The sequence below is a fragment of the Scyliorhinus canicula genome, unplaced genomic scaffold (genome assembly GCF_902713615.1).
Source record: "Scyliorhinus canicula unplaced genomic scaffold, sScyCan1.1, whole genome shotgun sequence".
Classification (NCBI taxonomy): Eukaryota; Metazoa; Chordata; class Chondrichthyes; order Carcharhiniformes; family Scyliorhinidae; genus Scyliorhinus; species Scyliorhinus canicula.
The window spans coordinates 324,537-336,794 of NW_024055718.1; the positions used below are offsets into that span (position 1 = coordinate 324,537).

At 48.2% G+C, this 12,258-nt stretch overlaps 1 protein-coding gene across 1 annotated transcript; it reads right to left on the reverse strand.

Annotated features, from left to right (window-relative positions):
* Positions 1-4,594: 4,594 nt before the first annotated feature.
* Positions 4,595-5,583, reverse strand: LOC119960690 (G-protein coupled receptor 84-like). Its single transcript, XM_038788307.1, has one exon. The coding sequence runs from the start codon at positions 5,459-5,461 to the stop codon at positions 4,595-4,597; it is 867 nt and encodes a 288-aa protein (XP_038644235.1). The 5' UTR covers positions 5,462-5,583.
* Positions 5,584-12,258: the final 6,675 nt, after the last annotated feature.

Sequence of the window (12,258 nt, forward strand, 5' to 3'; positions counted from 1 at the left end):
TCCCACCAAGTATGACCTATACTTCCGGGACCTGTCTCCTCATTTGCACAAAACTCTTTCCAAAGGGGCCATCCCTTTCCTTGTAAATATTTGCGGAGTTCCAGCTCCCACGTGGGACACTGGCCTACTCTGCTACTGCTGCTGGTCGCTGCGACCACAAACTTTGCTGGATCCATCAGACGTTCCATTGCCTGCATGGCCATTTCCTCTGACTCTCTTTTTATAATTTGGAACAGGGGGTTGCTGGGGTGGTGTTTCGAAAAAAGGGTACGGCTTATGCTATTTTCCGATCACAAAACTACCGAAAGTTTGTCGCAACCAAAAGCTTTCAGTTTTACCTTACAGCCCTGTTAGTACGCATGCACTAAACACACTTCCGAATTTCGCTTATTATTTTGAACACCTTGAATACTTGTGATCTCTTTCTTTCTCTGCAATTTGGAGTTCTAATTCAAATTTCAGGGTCCTGGACACTGTGGTGTTTCCACTTACAACAGGGTCCCGGCGGATGTCGCCACTAAATGTTGCACGTTTTACTATGGGCGTAAAACGCGTTTATTGGAGTGTATTAACACGCCTCCGAGTTCGACGTGTGCTTAACACTACTAGGCTCTGTTCTATGTAATTATTTAGCTCTGGAGTCGCCAGTTGCCGTATAGGCAACGTCACAAGTATTCCAAGGTCAAGTTCAAAGTAATAAAGACGATACACCGATTAGTAAAGTTCAAACGATCAATATTTATTATACAGTTATAATAAATACTCATGCACACACTAAGAGACTAAGCTATAACTAAACTTAAGCAAACAGAATACTTATCTAACAGGAACAGGCAAGGTCAGAGAACAAGGCCTTCGTCCTGGTTTTGTCTGCAGCCTTCAGCAAGCGTTCTGGTACTTGGGAGTCTAGTGGGCTTGGATCGCGTAGCGAGCGTTGAACTTACGGTTTCGGCGGCTGGTGCTCAACGGCTGGAGTCAGGATGCAAGATGTCAGTCAGAGCCGGAGCACGGGTTTAACAGACCGGGGCTCTGTGGGGATTTGCTTTTATACCCCTCTCTCATGTCCTTGCCCCCTTCTAGGCGGGCTCTACCTTTCGGTACCGATTGGAACGTTTCCAAACGGCTACCTTCGAAATCCTCCAATGCGGGGCTTTCCTCGATGTTGGGGGGGGGTGGTTTCGATATTTGTTACTCTGGTGCCATCCTGTCTACTCCACCAATTAACTGCTACATTGAGATGGAAATGTTGCCATTGTTTGTGTCTGGATCTGGGCTGCCTCATCATGATGTTAAGCGCTTTGCCATTAACACCTTTGCTTGGAGATCTGCACCTGGCCAGAAAACTGGTTTGCTGTTTGCAAAATGCTAATTAGTTGAGAGCAGGCTGTCTGTTCTTACTAAACAGGCTTTCCCTGCTGCCTTCCATTTTAGTTTGGCTCAGTGTCCATTTTGCGTGGCCAGCATGGCTACATTAAACAACCCCAATCAACCCAAGGGACAGAGGGAAAAGTGGATATACAATTGGCTTAATGGTAGGAAGCAGAGGTGGAAGGATGCTTGGCAGACTCGAGACCTGTATGTGCCTCTCTGTCTCTCTCTCTCTCTTTGTCTCTCTCTCTCTCACCCCCTCTGTTTCTCTGAATATCTATCTATCTATGTCTATCTCTCTCTCTGTCTTCTCTGTTTCACTTTGTCTCTGTTTGTCTGTATCTCTATTTCTATTTCTATCAACTCAGTCTTTGTGTCGCACCTTCTCCCACTTTCGCTCTGTTTGACATTCACCCTCTCTCTCTGCCTCTATCTCTCTATTTTCTGTCACTATCTCTGTCCGTATCCCTCTCTGTCTCGTTCCCGCTCTCTTGCACTCTTTGTCTCTGTCTGTCTATCTGCCACTCTCTATCTTTCTCCCTCTCTCTTCCCGTTTGACTCTCCCGCTCTCTGTCTCTCTCTCTCATAGAATTTACAGTGCAGAAGGAGGCCATTCGGCCCATCGAGTCTGCACCGGCACATGGAAAGAGCAATTTACCCAAGGTCCACACCTCCACCCTTTCACCATAACCCAGTAACCCCACCCAACACTAAGTGCAATTTTGGACACTAAGGGCTATTTAGCATGGCCAATCCACCTAACCTGTACACCTTTCGACTGTGGGACGAAACCGGAGCACCCGGAGGAAATCCACGAAGACACGGGGAGAACGTGCAGACACCGCACAGACACTGAACCAGAGACCGGATTGAACCTGGAACTTCGGCGTCGTGAGGCAGCAGTGCTAACCACTGCGCCACCGTGCTGCCTTTCCTCTTTCCCTGTCTCGTGCTGCCTCTGTATCTCACCGCCCCCACCCCCCCCCCCTCTCTCTCGGTCTCTCTTTCCCTCTCTCTCGCGCAGTCTCTCTGCCTCTCCCCATCTCTCCCGGTCTCTTTCTGCCGGTGTTTCTTTTCTCTATCTGTGTCTCCGATGTCTCTCTGCATCTCTCTCTAACTATCTATTTTCTCCTTGTCTTTCTCACTCTACTCTCTCTTTGTGCCTCTCTGTCTCTATCGCTCCGTTTGTCTCTCCCTGACTTGCTGTCTTTCTCTTTTTGTCTGCCTCTCTCTATCTCTTTCTCTCCGCGTCACTCTGTCTCACCCTCTACCTATCTCTCTCTTTCTCTCTCGGTCTCTGTCTCTCCACCTGTCTCTATGTTTCTCACTGCGTCTCTCTCTCTCTCTCTTGTCTGTATCTGCCTGTCTATCTCTCTTGTTTCTCGCTCTATACCTTTCAACTTCTCTGTCTGTATCTATCTCCCGCGTTCTCTCTCTCTTTCTCTCTCTATATATATAATATATTATATTAGACGGAGATCTGACAACGCCGCTGATCTTCGTCTCGCCGTCCTGACTAAGTGTCGGGATCGCCCGCCTGCGCGGACCCCTGTCTACGGCCTGAATGTATCATCCCATCGGGGGATGTTTAAGAAACGTGAAGTGACCAGCTAGAAGATGGAGACAGAGTTGGAGACGAGAAGCGAGAGGGTGAAGAGTCGGAACTGGGTGTGAGCCCGTCACACCTCGCGCGGAATATGTTGTGGAAGACGCTGGAGGAGGAAGCCGCAGGTTGACGGTGGGGACGCCGGAGGCGGTGCAGAGCCTCCCCACTCGCCGCGGAATGCAGCCTATGTGTCTATTACGGTCACTGACCCAAGTAGTCGGTCGGAAACTGGGCCGAAACCGCCATGAGGCTGTGCGGAAATATACCGTACTTCAGAAGTGATCCAACACGGCGGCACAGTGGTTAGCATTGCTACCTGTGACGCTGAAGACCCGGGTGCGAATCCCGTCACTGGGTTGCTGTCCGTGTGGAGTTTGCCCGCACTGCGTGGCATTCTCCCCGTGTCTGCGTGGGTTTCATCCCCACAACCGAAAGATGTGCAGGATAGGTAGATTGACCACTCTAAATTGCCCCTTAATTGGAAAAAATAATTGGGAACTCTAAAACTTAGGAAAAAAAGGAGTGATCATACAAAGAGACGATGATATGTTATATTACAACAAAACTTTATTAATACAGCATGAAAATAACTTTAACATCACATAAGCCAATATCTTACAGTTATCCCTGAATTAATGCAGCAACACAATACCCCATTAACAGTTACCGTAACTCCCAGAAAAACATCAAGAAATAAAAGCCCATCTCAGCTGTTGGAGAAAATATGTAGTCCATTCTACTCTTCCAGCCTTCTCCGATCTTCATTCTGATCTTGGCTGATCATCCAACTCAGTCACCAACCGGGAAGCCAGGTGGCGCAGTGGGTTAGCACTGCTGCCTCATGGCACCGAGGTCCCAGGTTCATCACGGCTCTGGGTCACTATCAGTGTGGAGTTCACACATTCTCCCCGTGTTTGCGTGGGTTTATCCCCCACAACCCAAAGATGTGCAGGGGAGGTGGATTGGCCACGCTAAATTGCCCCTTAATTGGAAAAAAATGATTCGGGCATTCCACGTTTAAATTATAACTCAGTCACCTGCTCCCCACCCCTTCAGATTCCGTTGCATCAAATGTGATATCTAACCGCTTCTCGAAAACATACAATGTTTTGGTCTCAATTGCTTCCTGTGGTAGCGAATTCCACAGACCAACTGATATTTCAATGATGAAATTGCTCCTCATCTCTGCCCTAAACGGTCTACTCCGTATCCTCAAACCGAGACCCCCTGGTTATGGAAACTCCCACCATCGAGATTTTCCATCCTGCATCTACCCTGTGATCCTGTTCTAAATTCGTAGGTTTCTATAAGACCCTCCAACATTCGTCTGAACGCCGGATAATACAATCCTAACTGACTCCATCTCTCCTCCAATGCCATTCATGGTATCTCAGGAATAATTCTGGTAAAACCGTCGCTGCTCTCACTCTGGTGCTAAACTGACCTTCTTTACATGAGGAGGCAAACAATCTCCCAGTCGTGGCCTCACCAAGTCAAAGTAGAGGGGGAAGAATAGCTTCCACCTGTTGATGTGTAGCAGGCTTGAGCAGAGGGGGTGAAAGTCCTGATCCTGTTCCTATGCAACAGACTCTTGGGTGGGAGGGAGGTGGGAAGGTGTGCTCAAAGAAACTTCCTATTGCCTCCACGGGCGGGCGAGGCTGGCTCCCTTGCGCAGGACCCCCCAGTAGGCGTCCTTGAACTGCCGTTCATTATGGCGTAGAGGATTGGGTTGATGCAGCTATTCAGCCAGGTGAAATTGCCGGCCACCATGTGGACGAGAACGGGGGCCCGCTTCTTCCCGTCCACCACATGCAGGAAGCAGAAGGGGAAGTAGCAGGTCACGTAGACCAGGAACATGGCGAAGCACATGCGGGTCACCTTGCGAAACTCGCCGCTGCTGCTCCTCTTGGCCTGGCAGCTGGAGGTCCCGCTTTCCCCGGCCTGGAGGGCGATTTCTCTGCCAGGGGCTGCGATCTCAACGCTGGTGGCATCAGTCGACCTGGTGGGCGCCTCCCCGGAGAGGGAGTTGGCGCTGGGCCCGTCGGCGATCCCGCTGTCTGCAGCGGAGACCCCTGCCCCCGTTGGCTTCCTCCCGCGACCATCGCCCTCCAGCCGGTACCCCTCCAGTGCCTGGGAAGCCGCCTTTACCTTGCGATGGATGAGGAAGTAGAAAATCCCAATGCAGCTCAGTCCAAATCCAAACATGAAGAACATGAGGATGGTGGTGTAAGGCCTCCCTCGCTCCCGGTGGAAGCTGCAGGTGCAGACAGGCGGCAGGAAGACATAGATATTCCAGAGGGGCCCGAAGAGATTCAGGCCCAACAGCCAGGGCAGGGCCAGGAAGAAGGGCATCGTGCGGCGGGAGTAGACACGGTCGAACCACCGGGCGTCCGAGATGAGGACGAAGCGGCTCATGGCGATGAGGATCAGGCTGAAGATGGAGACAGCGTTAGCCACAAAGAGGATCAGGCCGAAGACACGGCACATGCCCTCACCCTGGCGCCAGGCGAAGTGATGGCGCCTCGACCCTGTGAGTACAATGGTTGTGACTCTTTCCCTGCCTGTGCTCGGTACTTGCTCGGAGCCCCTTTATAGTGCTGCGAGAGAGTGTTAGCGCAAACAGTTCCTCTGACGCCAAGTTTGTTCTAGAACTGCTTCCCTTTTCTGAACCTTCTTCTCCAAATCACTCAGAGAGGGAGGGAGATAGAGACGTAATTTCCATGGCCCACAATTTGGCAATACTGCAACCATTCCGCTAAATGCTCAGGGGGTTTACAGTCAGATCCCAAACTACGAGTTCAATGTGTATACTATAGAGAATAACAGCCCCTGTGTATATTATAGAGAGTAACAGTCCTTGTGTACATTCTAGAAAATAACAGACCATGTGTATATTATAGAAACTAACAGTCCCTACCCTGTGTATATTATAGAGAATATCAGTCCCTATGTATATTATAGAGAATGACAGCCCCTTTGTCTATTACAGAGAATGACAGTCAGTGTATATTATAGAGAATAACAGACCCTGTTTATATCATAGAGATACATTCCCTATGTATATTATAGAGAGTAACAGTCCCTGTGTATATTGTAGAGAATAACAGCCCCTGTCTATATTATTGACAAAACAGCCCTTGTGTATAGTATAGAGAATAACAAGCCCTGTGTATATTATAGAGAATAACAGTCCCTGTGTATATTATAGAGAATAACAGCTCCTGTGCATAGTAAAGAGCATTGCAGTACCTGTGTATAATATAGAGTAACAGCGCTGTGTATATTATAGAGAATAACAGTCCCTGTGTATATTATAGAGAATAAAGGCCCCTGTGTATATTATAGAGAATAATAGTCATGTGTATATAATAGAGAATAACTGCCCCTGTCTATTTATAGATACTAACATTCTGTGTGTATACTTTGGAGAATAACAGCCCCTTCTATATTATAAGATTAACAGTATGTGTGTATATTACAGAGAATAACAGTCTGTGTATATTATAGAGAATAAGACGCTGTATATTTGAAAATAAACACCCCCTGTGTATATTATAGAGAATACCAGTCCCTGTGCATATTATAGACAATAACAGTCTCTGTGTATATTACAGACAATAACAGGCCCTGTGTATATTATAGACAATAAAAGCCCCTGTGTATATTATAGAGAATAACAGTATCTGTGCATATTATAGAGAATAACAGCCCCTGTGCATATTATTGACAAACACAGCCCGTGTATATTATAGAGTATAACAGTCCCTGTGTATATTATAGAGAATAACAGATCCTGTGTATATTAAAGAGAATAACAGCCCCTGTGTATATTATGGAGGTCACCAGTCCCTGTCAATATTATAGATAATAACAGCTCATGTGTATATTGCATAGAATAACAGCCCCTCTGTATATTATAGAGAATAACAGTTCCTGTGTATGTTATAGAGAATACCAGTCCCTGTGTATATTAAAGAGAATAAGTCGCTGTGTATATTATAGAGAATAACAGCCCCTGTGCAATAGCTTCCCGAAAGGATGTACCAACCCCAGCCGCAATTCCGAGAGGGCAGCCGAGTTCAAACAGACTGTTCCCCAGCCGTGGTTATGAGAGAATCTGGGCCCCCGAGTGCCCGTCACGAGACCGCTGAAGCATCCGCTCCAGCTGGTCAGATTTCTTGCAGGGGCTGCAGCGCCTGCTGCAATTGTGAAATACATGTCAATGTGTTTCCTGCTCAAGAAAAACCGCTGCTGGTGACCTACGTCCGCCTTTCCTCGTCTCAATCTGCACAAAATTACACCATTGCTAACAGGAAACTCCAGTTTCTCCCAATCATTCTAAATGCGGAGAACAAAGAACAAAGGAACTTCGGCCCTGTACAAACCCCTGTCTGCATCAATGGGGCCGAGGTGGAGATGGTTAGCACTTTCAAATTCCTAGGGGTGCCCACCACCAAAAATCTGTCCTGGGCCATCCATGTCGACGTTATCACCAAGAAAGCACAAGAGCACCTATACGTCCTCAGGAAACTAAGGAAATTCGGCATGTCCACATTCACCCTTACCAACTTTTACAGATGCACCATAGAAAGCATTCTATCGGGCTGCATCACAGCCTGGCATGGCAGCTGCTCGGCTCAGGGACCGCATGGAACTTCAGAGAGTCGTCAAAACCGCCCAGTCCATCACACAAATCTGCCTCCAATCCATGTACTCCCATCATAACACGCTGCCTTGGGAAAGCAGGCAGCATAATCAAGGATCCTTCTCACCCGTCTTACTCACTTTCCAACTACTTCCAGCGGGCAGGAGATTCAGAAGTCTGAGAACACGCACGAACAGACTCAGAAACAGCTTCTTCCCCACTGTCACCAGACTCCGAAATGATCCTCTTATTGACTGACCTCATTAACACTACACCCTGTATGCTTTATCCCATGCCAAGGTTTATGCAGTTACATTGTGTATCTTGTGTTTCCCTATTATACATTTTCTTATATTTTCTTGAATTTTGTTCAATTCCCTTTTTTTCCCCATGAATGATCTGAATAATCTGTTGATCGGCTCGCAGAAAAATACTTTTCACTGTACCTCCGTACACGTGACAATAAACAAATCCATACCTCCAAAACTGTGCTGTCCATACGGCCTGTGTAACCGAAAAGGTTCTACAATTCCGAGTTCGCTTTCCCTCTATTCTCATCCTGCTCATATATTTGTCACTCCAATACATCACTATCGTTGCTTCGTCCACAAATTCATGCGGCAGACAGTTCTAGGCTCCCACTATTCTCTGTTCAAAAAACCCCCCTCGCACGTCACCATTAATCGTCGCCCCTCGCACCATAAATCTACTAATTAAAGCTTCCACCCCGGGAAAAGGCTTCTGACTATCTAGTCTGTCTGTTAAATCTCCCTCCCCTGTCTCTTCCCTCTCTCTCCTCTCTCCATTCTCTCCCTCCCCACGCGCTTCACTCTCTCTCCCATCCCTCTCCGCTCTGTCTCGCCTCTCTCTATCTCCTCTCTCTCAGTTCTCTCCCCTTTCATATCTCCACACACTCACCCCCTCTCCTTGTTCTCCCCATTTCTCCTCTCTGTCCGCTCTTTAGCTTCTCTCCCGTCACTCCCATGTCTCCCTCTCTCATTCCGCTCTCGGCTGTCACCTTTCCTCTTCTCTCCACTCTTCAATCTCTCTCCCCTCTCCCCTTACCACGTCTCTCTTTTTTCTCCTCTCTCCCATCTCTCCACTGGGGCTGGTTTAGCACCGTCCGCAATCAGTGGCTTTGAAAGCAGACCACGCAGGGCCAGCAGCACGGTTCAATTCCCGTACCTGCCTCCCCGAACAGGCGCCGGAATGTGGCGACTATGGGCTTTTCACAGTAACCATTTGAAGCCCACTTGTGACAGTAGCGATTTTCATTTCATTTAATTTCATTTCGCTACCCTCTCTCTCCTCTCTGTCTGCCATCTATGTCCTCCCCTCTCCTTTCCATGCACTCCCACAGCACTCTCCTTTTTCTCCTCTCTCCATTGTCACGCTCCTCTCTCTCACCTCTCCCTCACACCTCTCTCCTTTCTCATCTCTCTTCCCCTCTCTATGTCAATCTATCTATCATCTATCTATTTATCTATCCCTATCTATCTCACTCTCTCTCTCTGTTTCACTTTCTCTCTCTGTTTCTCTATATCTATCTATGTATATATCTCTCAGTCTCTCTCTCTCTCTCTCTGTCCTTATCTCTCTGTCTCTCTCATTCTCTGTGTTTCTCTGTCTCTCTCTCTCTCTCTCTGCTTCACTCTCTCCTCTCTGTCTCTCTCTCGCTGTTTCGCTTTCTCTTTCTCTCTGTTTCACTCTCTCTCTCTGCCTCTCTGTCTCTCTATACATTTCTATCAACTCAGTGTGAAAATATTTACCCTTATTCTCAAGCTATGACCGCTAATTCTCGATTTCCCCTCGGAAACATTCTTTCTCAATCTACCATGTCTAATCCTCTTAGAGTTTGTCGGTTTTAACAAGCCACCTACACACCTCCGCCGCACTTCTAAACTCCAATTAATAAAATCCTCACCGACAGTTTCTCTTCATATGATAGCCCCACCATTCCGGGAAGCAGCCTGGGAAATAGTGGCTGCACTCCTTCCGCAGCAAGAACATCCTCTCCAACTGTTAGGACGATGGATGTCAGGTCGAAGGGATCGGAACAAGCAGGTGCAAGGCCGTGCAGGGGGTGTCAGGTAGCAAGTTGTTCTCTGGCCCCAGGGGGGTTGAGGAAGCTCCCATCGCTGGAGAGGTTTGCGGGGGCTCCGTGGTTAGCACCGTGGCACACAACAGCTCCATGGATTCCGGCTCTATTCTGCCCTGGGGTGACCGACAGTCTTTGTGGAGTTTGCAAGTAAACCCCTGATTCTGTGTGGGTTTCCCTCCACAGTCCAAGACGTGCCGGTTCCGTGGAGTGATGGGGATAGAGCGGGGAGGGGGATGGATCTGGGTAGAACACTCTTCAGATGTCGACTCGATGGGCCTAATGACTTCCTTCTGCACTTTACAAATGTTGTGGATTTCAAGAAGAGACAGATTGCCGCCAATTGTGCCCTCCTCCCATTACTCCAGCTGGGGTCAAACCCAAGGTTCGTTCTAACCGTAGCAAGGCCTCCCAACTCTCAAACTCCAAACGCCTGAGCAGGTCGACGTACCCAAACGTCCGAGAATACCTGCAACTTTCAGGAAAGTATTCTGGATCCTCGCACTCCATGTGTGCACACACAATGCCAGGAGCATATATAGACATATCATAGAATTTACAGTTCAAAAGGAGGCTATTCGGCCCATCGAGTCTGCACCGGCTCTTGGAAAGAGCACCCTACCCAAGATCAACACCTCCAACCTCTCCCCATAACCCAGTAACCCCACCCAACACTGATGGAAATTTTGGATACTAAGGGCAATTTATCATGGCCAATGCACCTAACCTGCAGATCTTTGGAATGTGGGAGGAAACCGGAGCACCCGGAGGAAACCCAAGCACACGGAGGAAACACACGCACACACGGGGAGGATGTACAGACATTGACGCAATCTGGAATCGAACCTCGGACCCTAGAGCTGTGAAGCAATTGTGCTATCCGCAATTCTACCGTGCTGCCCATAAAATGATGAACGGCTGGACCTTGGGGAGCATCGATGACCATCGGGACTATTGTGTACACCGGTTCCATAAGGTAGCAGAGCAGGTGGATACAATGTTAAGAAGATATATGGCACTCGCCTTTATTAACTGCGGCGGAGGGAGATTATGCTGGCACGGTGTAAAACTTTGGTGAGACCACAGTTAGAGTATAGTGTGCAGTTCCATATTATACGGGGGATCGGTTACACTGGCTGGGTGCAGAGGAGATTTACCAGGATGTCGCCTGGGCTGGAGATTTTTGGTGGAAAGAGAGATTGGATAGTCTGGGGTTGTTTTCGTTGGAGCAGAGGAGACTGAGTGGGAACATGATTGAGATATTTAAAATTATGAGAAGTACAGATGGAGTGGATAGGAATAAACCTTCGTGGAGGTCTGACCGAGGGATAGGGACCGACAGTGAACAGGGGACATAGATTTAAAGGACAGTAGTTTCAGAGGAGATGTCAGGAAGAACATTTTTACCAGAGGGTGGTGGGAGTTTGGAGATTGCTGCCTGAAATGGTGATGGAGGCAGGAACACTCATCATATTAAAGAAGGGTTAAACATAAATATGAACATAAAAAGACTATTAGTGCAGGTGGACACCATTCCGTCCTTCCATCCTTTATGAACATTCAATGTGATCATAGCTGATCGTACAGATTTCAGTATCCGACTCCCGCTTTCTCTGCATACCCGCTGATCCCTTTAGTGTCAAGGGCCACGTCTCGCTCACTCTTGAATATATCCACCGAACTGATCCCTCAGCTTTCTGTCGTGGAGAATTACACAGGTCCTTCTTGACACTAGGAGAACAAAACTGCACACAATAATCAAGGTGTGGCCTAACAAATGCCCTGTATAACTGCAGCAAGACATCCCCACTCCTGTACTCAAATCGTCTCGCTATGAAGGCCAGCATTCCAATAGAGTTCCTCATCACCTGTTGGATCTACATGCCAACTCCCCGACTGTTCCACTCTGACACCCAGGTCTCGGTGCAATTTCCCTTTTCCAAATCTGCCACCATTCTGATAATAATCTGCATTCCCCTTTTCCCAGCAAAGTGCATAACCTCACATTTATCCATTATATTGCATTTGCCAAGTATTTCCCCACTCAGCCAGCCTGCCGAAGTCATCCTGAAACCTCTTTGAATCCTCACTGCATCCACTGTCACCTAGCTTCCTTCTGTCTGCAAATTTGGAGGCATTGCATGTAATTCCTTCGTCCACATCATCAATATCTATTGTGAAGAGCTGAGGCCCGTGTACAGTTCCAGTCCACCTTTCGCTTGTTTAGACCACCACTCGGAGCACCGTGCGCAGTTCCTATCTCCGTATCCCTCAGTTAGACCCACACTCGGAGCTTCGTGCACTGTCTGGTCTCCGAGTCCCTTGGATAGACCGACATTTGAGCTCCCTGCACAGTTCCGGCCTCCATGTCCTTCGGTGATGCCTACACTCGAAGCACTGAGCAGAGTTCCAGTCTCCGTGTCCCTCGGTTATACCCACACTCAAAGCACCGTGCACAGTACTGGTATCTCTACCCTCAGTCAGACCACACGCGGAACACCGTGCACAGTCCCGGTGTCCCTATCCCTCAGTCAGACCACA

Bases quoted from the DNA above. Each gene is read 5' to 3' on its own strand.
- LOC119960690 (XM_038788307.1), bottom strand. From the start codon at position 5,461: ATGTGCCGTGTCTTCGGCCTGATCCTCTTTGTGGCTAACGCTGTCTCC.